Source organism: Dioscorea cayenensis, chromosome 19 (genome assembly GCF_009730915.1).
Source record: "Dioscorea cayenensis subsp. rotundata cultivar TDr96_F1 chromosome 19, TDr96_F1_v2_PseudoChromosome.rev07_lg8_w22 25.fasta, whole genome shotgun sequence".
NCBI classification, from domain to species: Eukaryota; Viridiplantae; Streptophyta; class Magnoliopsida; order Dioscoreales; family Dioscoreaceae; genus Dioscorea; species Dioscorea cayenensis.
In genome coordinates this window covers 24,981,922-24,998,999 of record NC_052489.1, presented here as the reverse complement: position 1 = coordinate 24,998,999, position 17,078 = coordinate 24,981,922, and the positions used below count along the sequence as shown (strand labels likewise).

Below are 17,078 nucleotides of genomic sequence, written 5' to 3'. Positions count from 1 at the left end.
CAATAATCCCATTAATCAATACTAATCTTATAATCACTGATTTTTTTTTTTACATTACTAGAGATTGAAGATGAATATTTTTTTAATTAGCCAAATAGAGTTTGAAGACTAAAAAAATAAGTCATGATTACGCATGTGCATTGCATGTTTGTTCTTTCTTATTGTTGAGTTTTTAAAAAAAAAAAATAATTAATCGGTTCATATAAATTTGACTCAATCACACATTTATATGAACTTTCATTAATTAATGCAAAACTCTTTGGTAATTATGCATCCGAACTTAAGTTGATGTTTGAGAAAGGATCCACTAATAAGCATACGATGTAGCAAAATAAAGCATCAAAGTTAGTAAACAATATACACAAGCAGTCAATCAACTTCATAGCTCATATGACAATAATCCCCTTAATCAATACTAATCTTATAATCACTGATTTTTTACATTATTGGAGATTGAAGACTAATAATTTTTTAATTACCCAAATATAGTTTGAAGACTAAAAAAATAATTCATGATTGCAGCATGTGCATTGCATGGTTGTCCTTTCTCATTGTTGAGGTTTTAATATATTTTAATTAATCGGTTCGTATAAATTTGACTCGATCACATATTTATATGAACTTTTATTTAATGCACATTTGTTGGTAGTTATGCATCTGAACTTAAGTTGATGTTTGAGAAAGTTATCCACTAATAAGCATACGATGAAGCAAATTGAATCATCAAAGTTAGTAAACAGTTTTCGCAAACGGTCAATCAACTTCATATCTGATATGACAATAATTCCATTAATCAATACTAAACTTCAAATGTAATACATGCGATATATTGAATTTTTTCCCATAATCTTGATAAATAGAAAAAGAGACATTTAGAAAAGTATAAAATGGAGAAGCTTACAAATTAATTCTTATCCTTTTCTTGCTTAGGAACAACAGTGACCACATTCACTTCAACACAATCATATTTAAACAAAAACAAATTAAGAAACAAAATTCATATGATGAAGATTAAAGGGCTCAAATGTATCTCTCTATTCAAGCTCAAAAGCAGACACAGGGAAGCTATCAGAGAGGCCAGTGCCGGTCTTGAAGGTGATTTTCCCAGAAGAAGGATCCTCAATGTACATCTCCACAACAGACAGCCAAAGAAGAAGCTCTCTAGTCTTCACTCCGCTGATCTTCATCATCTTTCCCTTCTCAACAAAGGCAGTAACCTCAGTGGCATAAGACACAACTTGTTTGATCTTCTTGAATGTGTGTTCCTTCTTCTTCTTCTGGACAAGCCAAATGAATCCACCTGCACGGTTGTAACCAAACTCTTGAATGTCATCCAATGGAAACAAACCATTCGGAAGACCGAGCTCTCCGAGCACTTCGGCAGCCTTCTTCTTGCAAGAGGCGTCACCTTTTACGATCTCTGCACCTTCCCGGTGACTCTCAATGGCTTGGGATGCCATTTCTTAATGAAAAGAGTTAAAATGTATTGAACTAGAAGAAGAAGAAGAAGAAGAAGAAGAAGAAGAAGAAGAAGAAGAAGGCTAAGGAGTTTGATGAAAAGAAAGGTTTAGTTAGTGATATATAGATAGATTAGGAGGTGAGAAGTTAAACTGTTTTAATTTGAAATGGACCGAGTTAAGTGTAGAGCGTGTCAAAAGAGACGGTGGGTGGAATCGGTTTATTTATGGTGAAATATGAACTCAATAATTGGCCGGTTGAGATGTATTCAGAACATGGTTTTAGACTTCAGTGGACAAGTATGGCTGCTTGAAAATGATAAATAATAAAGTTCATGCTTGTTTTTATAATTCACATGGTCCACCTTTTCAAAAAATAAAATAAAATAAAATAAAATAAAATAAAATAATTCACATGGTCTTGATCTTTTATTTTTTTTTCTTTTTTTTTTTAATAATTGATCTTTTAATTTTGATTTTTTTTTAAGTGATTACTTGAATCATATTTTTAAGTATTTGAAAGAGATTTTAGTGGAAACTTTAAAAGTGGTGGATTTATTTTGTCAAATTATGTTTGTTTTTTTTGATAAAATGAGTCATATTTTCACGTATTTGAAAGAGATTTTAGTGGAAACTTTAAAAGTAGTGGATTTATTTAGTCAAATTATGTTTTTTTTTATAAAATAAATCATATTTTCGAGTATTGAAAGAGATTTTAGTGGAAACTTTAAAAGTAGTGGATTTATTTAGTCAAATTATGTTTGTTGAGAGGTAGACAAAAGATGCTAATTAATTTAACTCCAGGTCTTGCTGTTTCTCAAAATAAACCATTTTCATATTGGTGGCGTGCAATGTATTTTAAGAAAAGGAAGCACTTTACTTCACCTCAACATAATTAAAGAATTAAAAAACTTCAAGTTGACTTTAATAAGCAGCTAATTGTCACATTAGGGATGATGGACAAACATTTTGTTTTATTCAAGTCAATAGGTTTATAACTTTATATATTATTTTTAAAAAAAATAGACAGATCATGTTGCCTTTTAGAAATGAAATAGACGGAAAAATAGTAATGCACAATTTTTTTTTTCTTTTGTTAGTAATCCAAGAAAAAAAAATCCAAGGGTGTTGTTACTTTTTTTCATTCCTTGAATTATGCTCCCAAATTATACAAAGAAACAGTTCAGTTAGTTTCAGGAAAACAAAGAAGTTGTTTTAACCTCCATCACCTTTCTCACCAACAACTTCCACTTCAGCTCATCCTTCTTGTTTTGCTGCAACACCTTCTCCTTAAAATGCCTTCACTCATACACCCAAAATCAGATTAACATAATAATCATAATAGTCCCACATCAGTTAATTAAATAATTTAGTAAAATATACCTGCAAAGGGGAACGTTGCACCCATCTTTTGTTGAGCATAACCTGGAATGGAGCTCGAGGAGTTGCCACATTCTCTTGCACTGACTGCAACCACCAAGTGCTCTATCTTTACATGCGGCAAAATGCCGAATAAGCGATTCGATCCCTTTACATGCCGGGAATTCACAACTACTTCCCTTGAGCGCTTTATCATGTGGACCAATTGTTCGACATCCGTTACTGCATATATGAACAAGAGCTTCCATGGCTTCATTCAGTTGCAGATATATTTTCCTCTCCTTCAGTTTCCTCTGTTTCTCTTTCCTTTCCTGAAAATATATTTTATATTAGACTAGTCTCTGTATTATATGGTTATTTCATGTAGTTATATTGTTTAAGACTTACTGAATCAACATCTACAAGGGACTCTAGTATCTCTCTTTCAAGCTTTGGATTGCTTTGTTTCATTACTTTCCATCCATCAGTGGCCGAGACTGACTTGAAGTTTCGTATGATCAATCGGTGGCAAACTAGGACAAGACGAGGAGCGTCGCAAAGGCAAGCAAGTTGTAAGACATCGGCAACATTTTGGACAGTGATTAACCTCTTTTCCAGCTGCTGCACACACAATTTTTTCAATGAGGTGATCACAAACACATGGGATAGCACCAGCAGGTGAAGTGCATACTGGTTGATCTCCTCTTCCTCATAACTACATAAAATGCATCCCAAGCAATATGTATACTTAAAAACTGATTGAAAACTTGATCAGCATTTGTGCTGGAAAAGATTTAATAGCTACCATGATGAATATATAAACCGAAGGAAGGCCCGAACTGCTTGATCAGGAGCTCCACTGATCGAGATTATTCTCCGACCACCCCTCCGGCCTTTAGATTGCCTAATCATGTTCTTCAGCACAGGTGATGCCATGCCCTGTGATATATACTTAATTAGCTAGTCAAATGTTGCCTTTTATCTTGTTATATAAACTTGACATCCAACTGAAAAATAGAAAAGTTAATAAGAGCTAACAAGAATGATGGCATGAGCAGGGATGATGCAGCCATTTGTAACAACAAGAACATCGGCCCCATAACCTTCATTGAAAAGCCGAACCCACAAGTCAGCATTTGAAGGGTTTGATAATCCTCTCCAATGATTTTTCCTTCTAATGAATCCAGAAATGGATGGTGCTAGGGGAGAAGAAGCTTCACTCCCACTGATCCTTCTCTTGTCCGCCATGTGTTTCTCCTTTTATTTCTCTGCAATGGGAAATCCCCATTAAATTGAGAAGCATAACCATGAATTGGATGGATTTCATGTTTAAATTTAATCAATCAAACAGGAATAATAATGGAAATGTAGGACTATTTAATGTTTAATGGATTCTAATGTTCACCTCAGAGATGGAAATCAGAATGATGGTTCTCGTCTTTTTCTCTCTGGAATTCATTAAGGATTGGGCATGTTTATATTAAATGGGAATTTCCCGGGAAAACCACTGGGTCACGCGCGACTCACGAGCCTGAAAAAGCGGGACGAAAACTAACCGTTATATTTTAAATTTAAATTTTATATTTTAAATTTTAATTTATAATTAACAGCGTTTCTGCGTTTCCATTACTATTGATGGGAAATGCTTTTCTCTTTATTTTGCACTTTGAATTGAGAGGCTAATTTTTTCTCATTTTAATACTTAATTTAGAGCTTGTCATGGTCTTTTGCTTCCAAACAGTTTTTTTTATTTTTTTACAGCGAAATTTCGTTAAAAATTAGGAGCAATAACAGTGAACCTCAACAATGTCATGTAGAGATACATGTTCTTAAAATTTGTAAGCAAGGAAAAAAAACAGAGAGAATAAAATAAACTTTTATTATTCCAGTTGAAATGTAATGTAGGATAAAGTAGTTCACAAACCCAGCCTTGCGACAATAATAGATATAGAGAGGATTCATTCCAGACAAGAGTCCAAATGATAAACAATGAAAATACTAGAACAAAATGGAAAAGATTATCCTCAGTGGGATTCATCAATTGTTGTGCTGTCTCAGACCACTGATCTTACTAAGCATCTTCAGCAATCACAGAGTAATGCCCCTGGTTCCTATCCTGCAAACACAACGTTACACGCATTGAAATATTTAAGTTTTCTCAGTTTATTAATGATGAGAGAAAAACAAATAATGAGTAATCACAAGCAGCCAATAGATACCTGGGCCCATGAGCGGTACTTGTTTCTCATTTGAGTTCGTTCTTTATTAACCACAGAATTTGGTGACATGAACATCCTCTGCAAGAGAAAATTTCAACATTTATGATGCAGTAAACAGGAATTGGAGATGTTATTGAGATAACCAAAGTGTGTTATAAGGTTTTGGAGAGATCAGTCACCAATGTTGAATGAAAAAAAATGCATATAAATGCATATATAAATGAACAAATTCATAATTAAGAAAATATTCACTTCATTGGGAAAACGTGTCTCTCCAAGCTATTGCATATTTATTGACAACAAACTCCAAGCTATCACTAGGAAAATTGCAATTACCTTTTCTTTGCTTGACAAGTTTCCCTTCTTCCCCGGAGTGAAACTAAAAACATCATGAAGTAACTCATTGTCCTGCAGAACCCCGATGAAATCAATCACTTAATGTGAACACATTTGAAATTGGCAAATAAAAACAATAGCCAGAAAGGACTATTTAGCAGATTCTAACCTGCATGTGCTTCAGGAAACCACTTGCAAGGAAGCGTTTCAGAAAGTTTAACTGACGAAAATAATGTTAGTGAAAGATAGCAATTTATTATACAATGAGGAAGGTAACAACAGCTAGAGCCAAAATACCTGAATGGATTGAGCACGCGTTGTCACTCTCAGTGCACCCAAGTTGTTAGAAATCCTCATAGAGATCTCAGGGCACTCACCAGTCTGACAATAACAGTTCAAATTATGCCACCACTACATATAGTTTTCTTGGTAGAAATTGCCCAATGAATAAAAAATGAAAAAAGAAATACCTCGAGAAATATTAAAATGTCCTGAAACAAATCCCTCTGAAGATTAAGGTCTTTCTTGCCAGTGCCCTTACCTCCCGCCTCCGCCGAAAGTTCCCGGACTTGATTTAATATTTTGCCTTTCATTGAAGCAACATAAGCAAGCCCCCGGGGTTTGAAACCCTCACGACCTGCACTATCTGTTTCACCCTCCTCTCGAGAGAACTTGTCCAGCCTCCCAATCTCAAAAATAAGGGCTATTGCTTCTCCAGCAGCAATACGGACAGCACGATCATCTCTCTCCAGTAGAATTGAAAGAAAAGAAATTGATCTGAACAGGATTATCAAGATGTTGCGATTTTGATTTTAATGCTACATAAACATCAAATGAAAATTAAAGAACTAACTAAAAATGTATCAATAAACTTCCACTTACTCCTGCCAATTATCAGAGTTGTTTCCCCAACCATTCATGGTAGTTAAGAGAAATGACCATGCAGAAATAGCAGCTGCTAATACAGCAGGTTGAAGTTTGGCGGCCGATCCAACCTAAAGATATCAACAGGATGGCATTGTAAACCAAAGATGAAAAGAATATTACATTTCTGAAGATACACGGTATTATTCAAAAAATGGGGGCAACTCAAGCTATTTAAAAGATAAAGCCACTATAACTATGCTCACTTACAATGGTTCCTGATTTTGGATGAATGGTTTCCCAAATTATTTTCATAGCATTCTCAGTTTCATCTGTATCAATAGCACCAACAAAAGTGACAAGAGCGATGCAATCAAGTACCTGCAATTTTCAATTGAAAAAACAATTTATCAAAAACGCAATTACTCGCTCTGAAGGAAAGAATCTATGGACTTGATGAGAGCATTACAGATGATTTTTTCTGAGCATCTGATCCACACTTCAAGGCTAGTGAAAGTGGTGGCAATGACTCTTCCATTATTTCATGAGCACTGTCTCCAGCACCAACAGTAATTGCCAACAATCCTGGAACGGAAGAACATCAAATGAGAACATTACAGAAGACAACAAAGTAGATTAAAAGGCTATAGAGTTACCAATGGCACGAGAAGCCAAACAAGCTTCCTTGGAAGAGCCCTTTTTAACAGAATTTAGGTACTGATGTAATAAAGTGATACATCTGCATCATGCAACAAAAGAAACATTACAGAAGATAACAAGGCATAATATATATATATATATATAAGTCACGAAAATAAAATAAACTTTCACAATTGGTATCTGAAAAGCATTGGATCAAGCCCTGCGCCAATTAAAAAAGAGACATCCATAAAGTACAATCAAGTAGAATCACTAATAGACTTACTTGTTTTCTACAAAACCGTGCAGCAATTGGCTGCTGAATGCATCAACAAGACCTGTCAACGCCTTCTCTCTTGTCGATGCCCTTCATTAGCAAATGAAAACAAAATATTCATAGCAAAAACTTGGTACCAAATGAAATCAACATGAACATAAAACAGAATAACATATGTACAATAATGCATTTTTCTACTTATAGATAATGCAATCATTGGTGTAACAAGCATAAATCATTCACAATGAAGAGTTGCTAATAGTTAAGCTTATAACACAGATTGCTGAAAAACAAAGAGCAAAGATTAAAAGAGGTCAGGAATGAAAAAATGAAAAAGCGCTACCTTTTTAAGTGGCTTTAAATCATGGTATGAAATTGCAATTTTCTTTAGTTGTGGTGAAAAAAACAGCAAGTAAAATTCTAAGTATTTGAATTGAGATTTCAATCCATGCTATGCAAGCGGTTAGCATTTAAGTCTATTCCTAAAAATAGAAATAACAAAGCACTCTCAAGAACTTTCAGTTCAAATGTAAGGCAAAACATTTTTTTAAATTTCAAGATTCCAACTTTCGTCTCAACACATGAAAGAACAACTAGAATGCCATTCACAGTTTCAGTTTACTGTCAGGAATACAGTTTCCACAGTAGAACAAGACAAAAAAAAACCTGTTGCTCACCAAAACTTTGCATTCCTAAAAATAAATACAGGCCAAGCAAGACCAAAGGTGGCCCACCTACAAGACATGCTACCAAGCTATGCAGTTCCAATTAATATGCGCAAGGAATGACATGACAAACAGCTTAAATGCAGGATCACACAAACTTCCAACTTTACACCAGGTACAAACATTCTTTAGCTTTCTATTCTAAAAATAACATGTGTGGCATTACGTTGTCAAAGAATACCTCTTTTCATATAGGGCATCAAGGTATTTTTCAAGCAAGAAATCTTGAGAGTTCACACGCTCGGTCTCGTGAGCCATGGGTAGATCAGACATAGCTGTTGAAGTGGAGCTGAGGCTATCATCATCGCTGCTATCAAGTTGGTCAGCATTCCTCCTTTGTTCACGTTCTACAACAAAGTTCCCAAGCAGTTAACACATTATCCAAAGAATCTCACCCACCAAAGGAACATCGTATCCAATCCATGGATATATAGATCCATCAAACACAGGGTTTAAATAAAAATCAATCAGACGAGAAAAAATCTTTCAATAACATAACTACTTTCTTAACTTAAATTAAACAAAAACTCATTTTTAACCCAAAGATTGAACTTTTTCCTCAAGAACTCCATCCGGAAAAAAGTCAACTAGAGAAGAACTATTCTTCCAAAATTTATTACCAAACAAACCACAGAGGCCTCAGCTTTAACAAAAAACAATCCAGTAATTCAAGGAAAAAACAAATAAACAAACGCGTTAAACCTCCTTATAAATCAGTACAAAAAGAGGAGCTAAATTCCGACAGGAACCAACAAACCTAAAAGTTACGGCTATTCCCCGCAATCAATCATTCATGATTATAGAAAAATCAATCAAAGCAAAAACAAAAAAAACAAAAAAACAAAAAAAAAACACAAGAATAACAAATTAAAGATCAAGAGATCGAATTAAGAAGAACACTTACTCCTACCCATTTCGCAAGCCACAAAACGTCACAGGAAAAGATCAAGGACGACGAAAACGAGTCGATATCAAAGAGTTACAAAAGAAATCGAAAGCTATAGGAGATTGGGAAAGATCTGAGTCGGAATTGCTAAAAATCAACAGAGAAAAGGGGATAATTGCATCAATTTGATGGGATAAGGGTTGATCCATGTGATGACGGATAGAATCGGGAAGAATCGGAGCTTCTCAAAAGGGGAGGAGAGAACCAGAGGCACAAATCGGGACTTTTTCAAGCGGCGGAGCGTATTAAAAAACCCTAGATTTCGTAGTTTGGCAAAAAAAAGGGATTATTATTTTTACCGCCTTTGGGAACAAACAGTTGCTTGCGGACCGCGGAAACGGACCTGATTAAGAGACCTTTAGTATATTTGACGTGAGTTCTATTTGAAGGTGCCAAAGTGTGAGTTTTTTTACTGTTTTTTGGGTAAGCTTAAGCGTTGGTGTAGAAGATACCACGTAGATTCGGTCTGAATCACCGACACGACACGGCACGTGTTATATATTGAATTCAGTGATCAAATTCCTGATTAGTCCTCCAAGTTTATCATCACTGTAATCAGCCCACACTTAATTTTTTTTTTCTTAATCTATAAGAATTCTGTTTTGTGTTTGTTACGTTAATTTTTCTTCTTCCCTTTTGCATAGAAGATAGTGGCCTTTTTGTTGAAAGTTTGCAATTTGTTATACTTCGAGTTAAATTTATTAAGCCTATGTTATTGAGTGATAGCTTGTATTTTTTTTATTATTTATAAATATAAAAATATTCTATATATTCGACGATGTATGTACAAATTAAAAATTTAATTATCCAATCTAAATGACCTAATGAATTAACTACAATCAGGGATCTGTTATCATTACTGTATCCAACGAGATTTAAACTTAAAATTTTTAAATGATTAAATCTCTACAATAAATAAATATTATTGGGTTATAAATATTTTCATTTGAGTATAGTTGAATTAGTAAAATAAAAGAAGTTTAATTTTGACGTTCATATTTTGATCATATGGAAGGTTTGAGATTGGAAAAGAAAACCCTTAGAAACACACTCAATGTTCTAGAAAAGTACAGTTTGGACTGCTTGTAAAGGATAGGCTTCAGGGAATATTTTTGAGGAATATACTCTCCAAGGAATATGAGCATTGAATATTCTTGGAAGCCAACCCAGTAAATGCATGAATTCCAAGAACTTCTATTTCTGTTTTAAATTTTAATTCAAGTATCCTCAGTAAATCCTATCAAAATTACTTTATTTTTTTATAAATGATAGTCTTAGAAGACAAAAAATATTAGCATGAAAAATAAAATAATTAGAGCAATAAAAGCCCAATGATAAACTCATGCTTATGCTGGGCCCAACAACTCTTAAAAGGCCCAATGATAATTTACAAAGCCCAGATAGTTCTAAACCTCGTTAAATGGGCTTTTATGGTGGGCCGAGTGACATCTTTATTCCAAGGTTTGCTTTTGAGTCATGAAAACCAGGTTAAGTTCGTTTCTAAGTTTGGCTGTTTGAATTCAACAATATTAATTTAAATAAATATTAAAAATAAAAATTATTTTTATAACTAATACTTTATTGATATCAAATTATCAAATTAATTAAATATTAAAAAAATACTGACCCAAGTTATATGAGGCAAAAATTAATACAAATATAATCACTAATAGAGATCAATACAAACAGTAGAGTTTTCAATCATTTAATAATTAATTTCAAATTTGAATTCTTGTGTATAAAAAATAATTTAGAGAGATTTATTTTTTTACAGGCTCCTAATATTTTATCTGGATTGATTTATGTTTTATCTCGAATTGATTTATAACACATGGATTACAGGAAATTTTTATTATTTCAAAAATAACTTAAAGAAAAAAAAATGATGCTTATTCCCAAGGGAGGGGAAAGGAAAAGGTTATATCCCTTGGTTGATATGATAAGACAAGGCTAATCTGAAAAGGGCCATGAGACATGAAGGTTAGCTTTGGTGTGGGGTTAGGCATGGAAAATCATTGTTTCCATCTTTTAGTTGGCATTAAATTAGGTTGAATGGTGATGAAAGGGAGGTGGTGATGTGGGTGGGCTGATAGAGTCTGACATGCACCACATGATTTATGGCAAGGGAACTTGCAGCTCAATGTATGTGCAAAGTGTTGGAACTTGGGTGCATGGGTTGGGTTGGGACCCTTTTCTTTGCCCCTATTCTTTTTTTCTTTTTTTCTCTCTCACTTTTCCTTCCTTTACAGGAAGAGGAAGAGGGGGCTGTTTCCAAAGTTGACAAGGAAATGCTCTCAAAATCATTCTTGCAAGGGAATATGGGCATTATTCTCTATCAGGTTAGGCTCTAGGGAATATAGACTTTTCTTTATATATATATATATATAGAGAGAGAGAGAGAGAGAGAGAGAGAGAGAGAGAGAGAGAGAGAGAGACTTTTCTTTGTTGTACAAGCACTATTAAGTGTTTTTTTATTGCTTTGTTTGAATTTGTTATTTGATGCTTTTAAAATCATATATGGTTGTTGAGATGAGAGGGAGCTTTCTTAGTTTTAGGAGTTAATTGTTCTTGTTTTGTATTTCAAAAGTTTTGACAAGACATTTTTTTCATTATTTTTAATCTATTTTGTTTTAAGGGAAAGATAATTAAATAATAATTAAATAAATAATCCATATGTATCAAGAAAAAAGAGCAATGTATGATATATATTTTTTGTTTTTTGATTTGAGAGATGAATTATTTTATTAAAAAGTTTTTAGAAATATGATTAAATAAAAATAATATGTTTATTTTTTTTAACTATGCACAAAATAGATTACTGCTCAACTTTGTATTTTATTTTTCATTTAAAATTCATTTATAATTGTATTTTATTTTTCACTTAAAATTCATTTATAATTCAAGAGCAAAACAATTTTCTCAGTTTTTAAAATTTAATATTTTTTAAAATGTAAATTTTTTTTTATTTTTCCATCCATCTTCACTTAAATTAATATAAAAAAAATATTGAATATGCATAAAATGCATTTTTATCAAAATCATTGAATATACACCTTGTGGCAATGAATCACAAAATAAATAGTTCTAAAACATCAATGGGGTCGTGGTGTAATAATATTCTCGATACAAACAAAGACTTATTTGTATAACAAAAATACAATAAAAAATACTAATTAAATGATTTAGTTGAATAGTTAGCCTCCAAAATCTCATATTAAAAATGACAAATACATATACTATATTGATTGAACAGTTAAGTATATCCAAAAATAACCCAAAAAAAAAAAAACAGAGATGATTTCAGTTAAGGATGTTCCAAAGACAAGGACAAATGCTGTTAAAAGAAAAGCAAGCATGGGGTTTACTTAGCCTTTTATCAAAGAAAAGTGTTACTTTAAGAGGGGACACAAGCAAAACTCTCAAGAGATAAAGGAAAGCAAGAAAGAAAAGAGCACCTCTCACTTATGAGAACAACCACATACCCTAATGGAAAAAAAGTTCCTCATCTTACTTATATATATATATATATAATAGGGTTACCCTTGCAATAGTAATGGTAGTTAGTAGATAAGCCATGGACCATAGGACATTTGACAAACCATGTTTGAAATTGGAACCCTAAATCCACTTACAATGTGTTAGGTAATAAGCTTTGAAAACATGCCCCCCAAAATGATATATTATAGAGGGAGAGAGAGTCCAACTAGAGGGCCATCTTGTGATGCAAATGATGTGTGTGTGTGCACTTGTGAGCCCTTGTGGGGTATATATTTAGTTATATGTTTTTTTCCAATGGGTTATCTAGTGACTGTTTTGACTCTGGTTGGCTTCTTGTTTATGGTTTGGATGGAGACTTCCAAGTACTATTCTCTTATCACTAATCTCTATGGATCAAATGTGGCCTAACATTTCACTCTTTATGATCCCTTTGCTTATATCTCTATACATTGTATTGTTTATCAATTAGCTTGTGTTTGTGCTTGCTTGTTTGTTGATAAGTTTGGGATTCCGACCAAGACTGTAAACTCATTAGGTACATATATATATATATATATATATATAAGGTCTTGTTTGTTACTGGGATTAATCAGATAAACAAACAGCAAGTTTTAGAATATCTATTATTTTGTTAAGTTGTGTTTGCACATGATTTGTGAAAAGAGTCCACAAGAGAATGTTCTCATCATGGATTTCATAATATATACTCATATTGTATTTTGTCGAAAAGAGGAAGGGATTATAATTTTTGGGTTCTAGAATTCAATTAAAAAGCTAACGGTCAGTAGGGTGATCATTGTCCGAGTTTGAAATATGCTAAACGCAGTACCAAAAATCCTCTATTATAGGTGTAGATTTGCAACCAAATTCTACTATCAGTCTGGTGAGGATGCATGGACAGACTCGTATTGTCTTTTATAAGTATGTTCATGACAGGAAATACACCTATCATACTTGCAAAAAAAAAAAAAAATCAAAATTTCCATTCATTAGTTATTGAGAATATTGGCTCGAATTTTGCTTATATATTTAGCTCACATTCAAATTATATTATACATAAAAAAGAATATATATATATATATATATATCAGAAGTAGAGTATACTGCATGGACAATCAAGTATCCTCTTATTAATTAATCTAATAAGATAAAGATTCAAATAAAATAAAATAATATTATGAATCAACTAACATACACCTAAGTCTTTAATGAAACATCTTTATCAAGTTAGGACTTTGAAAAGGGAATTAAAGCAACATAGGCTCAATGAAGATATGAGAGCTCCCTTCCACAGTTTGGGGGGCCTAAGTTTTGAACTAATGCACCCAATAATTCAAGTTACAAGGATATAAAGCATATGTGACATTTCTAAACACGCCATTATGACTTTTCAATGATACATATATATGTTTTTTTTTCTCTTTATAATCCTTGTTTAATTATGATTTAATTAATGTTTTGGATCATTATAAGAGGTTCTTAACAAATGTAAAACATTAAAATAAAATAAAATTTCATAACCACTTGGCCACTACAATGTGTGTGTGTGTGTGTGTGTGTGTAACTTTTTAAGGAAGTCCTTCCAAGTTTGAGGTGATGAAAGAAAGAATCAAATCTCAATGCTATTGCTAGACCAAGCTGAGCTGGCACCCAATCAAAATTTACTCCAAATGAAAATAAAAAAGTTCCAAAAATGAAATAAAAAAAATAAAGCACCTAAAATTCATACCACACAATCCAACATGGTAGCATGTACCATTCTCATTATAAATTCCAAATCCAATGCAAGCTGTGAAAAGCTTATGGTTTTGGTTATTAAATCCTAAATCTTTGTCACCACTTCTAAACTCATCTTAGACCAAATGAAGGAAAGACTTTAGAGAAAGCTCTTAATAATGATGTTATTTAACACTAAAACTTTGTCACCACCTTTAGTTAATAATCTTAATTAATTACTTAAAAATAATACACTAAACTTTAGACAGTGTTTCATGATGTGAACTAGTTGGAGATTTGGATATAAAATGTGAGCAAGTTCAGTTGATCAAGAAATGAAGAAGGAGATGTTGAGCCCAAAAACACATCAAAATGTGTCCCATTGTCCTCAAAATGGCAAGTCCTCCCCACAATCTTGAAAACCAGAACAAAAATCCAATATCACAGCTCACCATCCCCACTTGTTGAGCCTTTAGAGGAGTCTCTTTCTCACAGAAAAACACTCTCTCTTCTCTAGGCAACTGTTGGCAGTGACCCATCAATTGCATGAAAGCATAGAGATCAGATGGTGTTGTAGCTTATTAGTTTGAAGGGACAGAAGGGAAGAAGAAGTAGAAGTAGAAGTAGAAGTAGAAGAAGAAAGTTTGGATATATAGGTGGCAAATGGGAGACTCTGAATGCTCTTTTTCCATATCCAACCTCATGTGTCAAGAAGATAGAGCATTGCTTGATGATGAGGATGAAGAGGAAGAAGAGGATGAGGAGAAGAGTGAAGTGTTTCTGGTGCTGAAGGATTCAGAAACTGAGGATGATGAGTATATTGAGAGTCTTTTTTCAAGAGAAGCTAGCTTTGATGGTAGAGGTGTGGATTCATTGGCAGGGAATGAAAGCTCACTGCTTCTTGTTGCTGGTGGAGATTGGCTCAAGTGTGCTCGTTCTGATGCTATTCAGTGGATGTTGAGAGTGAGTACTACTACTGATGAGCCATTGCCCCAAAGTTACCATTTTTATTTGCATTTGCATTTGCATTGATTCTAATGGTTTAATGCTTTGGATTAGACTAAGGCGTGCTTGGGATTCAGCATTCAAACTGCTTTATTGGCTGTCTCTTATCTTGATCGCTTCTTGGCTCGGCGAAGCATAGAAGTAAATCTCTGTTCATTCCCAATTACCCATCTTTTTTTTTCTCCTTTTTGCCACAAAAGAGATCATCTTGTCTGCATTTATGCAACACTTGATTGCTTTCTTTAATTTGTACTTGTTTCTCTCCATATAGAGTTTCCATCAATTGTCACAGCTCAAAAGCTTTCTTTTATCATTATGTCTTGAATATTATGTTCCCTTTGATGTTCTAAAGTTGTTCTTTTTCTTTGTTTTTCCTTTTATTTATGGATTTTGTTGCCTGCTTAGGAGGGCAAGTGTTGGGCAGTGAAGTTAGCAGCAGTGGCTTGTTTATCACTGGCTGCAAAGATGGAAGAACTCAGAGTCCCAGCATTATCAGAGTTCAGATTAGAGGAATACCAATTCCGGAGTGATATAATCCAAAGAATGGAACTTCTAATCTTGAATACATTAGAATGGAGAATGAGTTCAGTGACTCCCTTTGCATATCTAAGCTATTTCACAGCAAAATTCCAGTTTGGGTCTGAACTGAAGGACCTGTTACCCAAAGCCATTGCATTGATCTTCTCAACCATTGAAGGTTGGTGTCTTTGCATTGAGTTGGATTTGTGACTTTGATCAAATTGTTAATTTCTTACCATCCAGCCATTAATGAAATTAACTGCAGTGATGAATTTAGTTGATCACCGAGCCTCAGAAATTGCTGCAGCAGCCATTCTAGCAGCATCAAACCAGAGATTAACAAAGAAGTTAATGGAGTCTAAGATGAGTTCCATCTCATTGTGTGCATCCTTGCAATCAGTAAGTCAAAGGACATTTTTGATTTCTAAAGTTGCAAACTTTAGTCTTCAAGATGAGTAAATGCGCTATAATTTTCTTCTCAGGAGCATGTGTTTGCCTGCTATACTATGATGGTTCAGAAGTCACACAAGGTGGGACTGAAAACATCAAAGATATTAATTTCTTCAGACCTTTCAACTAACAGAGAGAGTGGCAACAGCTCCATTGATGTGATCAATGTTGTAGCTGCAAGCAGTAAGAGGAGAAGGTTGGAATAGCAAGCCAGGTGTTCTACAGGAATGCTTGGATTGAAGCAGAGAGACACAGAAAGAGAGACCCCAGCACTATTTTTTTTGCTGTTCTTGGGGGTGATTTGATTTGATTTCATTCTATTACTATTACTATTATTATTACTATTACTATTACTATAAAATTAGTGTCTGAAGTGTATGTGTTTGAGATTTTTTGGGGTTTTTTTTTTTATAATTTTTTTGATAACTCTAAAGGGAAGAGGAGAAGAAAGTGAAAGTGAAAAAGGCTGACTGAAGTGAAAAAGCATGGAAGTAGGAGTCCTTTTGGGTGATAGCCCTTGTCATTTATTCATGAATACTTACCTACAAAGGAAAAATCATTTATATTGTATTTTTCTTTTGCTCTGTTTTCATAAGTTTCTGGTTGCAGTCCATCCATGATGTAGAGGTGCTTTCACTGAGAGCGTCTTTGAAAAGACTGAAAGCAATGAGAGGGTGTGGTTGGAGTGTGGGGGAGGGTGCACTTGTTGCTGCTGCTGCTGCATGGAGGCCAGCTTCAACAACTTTGTAAAGGTGCACCATTGTATCTGATTGGATTTGTTGTTTGAAATGAATATTGGGAATGAAATTTCAAGCTTGTTCTTTCATTTAATAATATATACAACTCTTGTGCTTATATAATAACTATATATCTAACAAAGTTATCATAAGACACTGTTCACTGATGACTACTTTCAGATATCTTAAAACAGTGCTATTCATTGAATATATCTGCAAAGATGTGGTGGAGTTATTGTCTTTAGCCACTTTGATATGTGGGGTTCCACCCTTAAACAAGAGTATTCATGTCTTTGAACAGTGCCACTCACTCAAGAGAGGAGTGCTAAAG

The 17,078-nt window shown here is 33.7% G+C and overlaps 4 protein-coding genes across 6 annotated transcripts; 1 reads left to right on the top strand and 3 right to left on the bottom strand.

Moving 5' to 3' along the window:
• Positions 1 to 847: 847 nt before the first annotated feature.
• Positions 848 to 1,535, bottom strand: LOC120250375. The gene has a single exon (XM_039259181.1). It carries the CDS (start codon positions 1,458 to 1,460, stop codon positions 1,035 to 1,037), a length of 426 nt encoding a protein of 141 aa, XP_039115115.1. The 5' UTR covers positions 1,461 to 1,535; the 3' UTR covers positions 848 to 1,034.
• Positions 1,536 to 2,650: 1,115 nt separating this feature from the next.
• Positions 2,651 to 4,064, bottom strand: LOC120249271 (BTB/POZ and TAZ domain-containing protein 4-like). The gene is made up of 5 exons (XM_039257780.1): positions 3,855 to 4,064; positions 3,622 to 3,755; positions 3,225 to 3,531; positions 2,841 to 3,148; positions 2,651 to 2,756 (listed from the first exon to the last, which is right to left on the bottom strand). The coding sequence occupies exons 1-5, from the start codon at positions 4,062 to 4,064 to the stop codon at positions 2,651 to 2,653; spliced, it is 1,065 nt and encodes a 354-aa protein (XP_039113714.1).
• A 612-nt stretch (positions 4,065 to 4,676) lies between these two features.
• Positions 4,677 to 9,094, bottom strand: LOC120250162 (interferon-related developmental regulator 2). 2 transcript variants are annotated; one of them, XM_039258948.1, is made up of 13 exons: positions 8,787 to 9,094; positions 8,058 to 8,223; positions 7,161 to 7,241; positions 6,892 to 6,974; positions 6,705 to 6,820; positions 6,506 to 6,616; positions 6,254 to 6,366; positions 5,842 to 6,148; positions 5,669 to 5,752; positions 5,541 to 5,591; positions 5,372 to 5,443; positions 5,036 to 5,113; positions 4,677 to 4,932 (listed from the first exon to the last, which is right to left on the bottom strand). In XM_039258948.1, the coding sequence occupies exons 1-13, from the start codon at positions 8,788 to 8,790 to the stop codon at positions 4,888 to 4,890; spliced, it is 1,311 nt and encodes a 436-aa protein (XP_039114882.1). In that variant the 5' UTR covers positions 8,791 to 9,094; the 3' UTR covers positions 4,677 to 4,887. The 2 variants fall into 2 exon arrangements, with proteins under 2 accessions (XP_039114882.1, XP_039114881.1); XM_039258947.1 differs by having other exon boundaries at positions 8,781 to 9,093.
• A 5,292-nt stretch (positions 9,095 to 14,386) lies between these two features.
• LOC120283609 (cyclin-D5-1) lies at positions 14,387 to 16,559 on the top strand. Of its 2 annotated transcripts, XM_039290314.1 has the most exons (5): positions 14,387 to 14,999; positions 15,096 to 15,182; positions 15,447 to 15,738; positions 15,826 to 15,959; positions 16,043 to 16,559. In XM_039290314.1, exons 1-5 carry the CDS (start codon positions 14,700 to 14,702, stop codon positions 16,214 to 16,216), a joined length of 987 nt encoding a protein of 328 aa, XP_039146248.1. In that variant the 5' UTR covers positions 14,387 to 14,699; the 3' UTR covers positions 16,217 to 16,559. The 2 variants fall into 2 exon arrangements, with proteins under 2 accessions (XP_039146248.1, XP_039146249.1); XM_039290315.1 differs by lacking the exon at positions 15,096 to 15,182.
• Positions 16,560 to 17,078: the final 519 nt, after the last annotated feature.

Excerpts from the sequence above, each read along its gene's own strand:
- LOC120250162 (XM_039258947.1), bottom strand. Across the intron at positions 6,367-6,505 it reads ATCCAAAATCAGGAACCATT|GTTGGATCGGCCGCCAAACT; the intron begins GTAAGTGAGCAT and ends TGATATCTTTAG. Across the intron at positions 5,114-5,371 it reads ACTTGTCAAGCAAAGAAAAG|AGGATGTTCATGTCACCAAA; the intron begins GTAATTGCAATT and ends TTTCTCTTGCAG.
- LOC120249271 (XM_039257780.1), bottom strand. The coding sequence starts at position 4,064 with ATGGCGGACAAGAGAAGGATCAGTGGGAGTGAAGCTTCTTCTCCCCTA. Across the intron at positions 3,756-3,854 it reads CTGCTCATGCCATCATTCTT|GGCATGGCATCACCTGTGCT; the intron begins GTTAGCTCTTAT and ends TATATATCACAG. Across the intron at positions 3,149-3,224 it reads CCCTTGTAGATGTTGATTCA|GAAAGGAAAGAGAAACAGAG; the intron begins GTAAGTCTTAAA and ends ATATATTTTCAG.
- LOC120250375 (XM_039259181.1), bottom strand. The coding sequence starts at position 1,460 with ATGGCATCCCAAGCCATTGAGAGTCACCGGGAAGGTGCAGAGATCGTA.
- LOC120283609 (XM_039290314.1), top strand. The coding sequence starts at position 14,700 with ATGGGAGACTCTGAATGCTCTTTTTCCATATCCAACCTCATGTGTCAA. Across the intron at positions 15,000-15,095 it reads CTATTCAGTGGATGTTGAGA|ACTAAGGCGTGCTTGGGATT; the intron begins GTGAGTACTACT and ends GCTTTGGATTAG. Across the intron at positions 15,960-16,042 it reads TGTGTGCATCCTTGCAATCA|GAGCATGTGTTTGCCTGCTA; the intron begins GTAAGTCAAAGG and ends TTTTCTTCTCAG.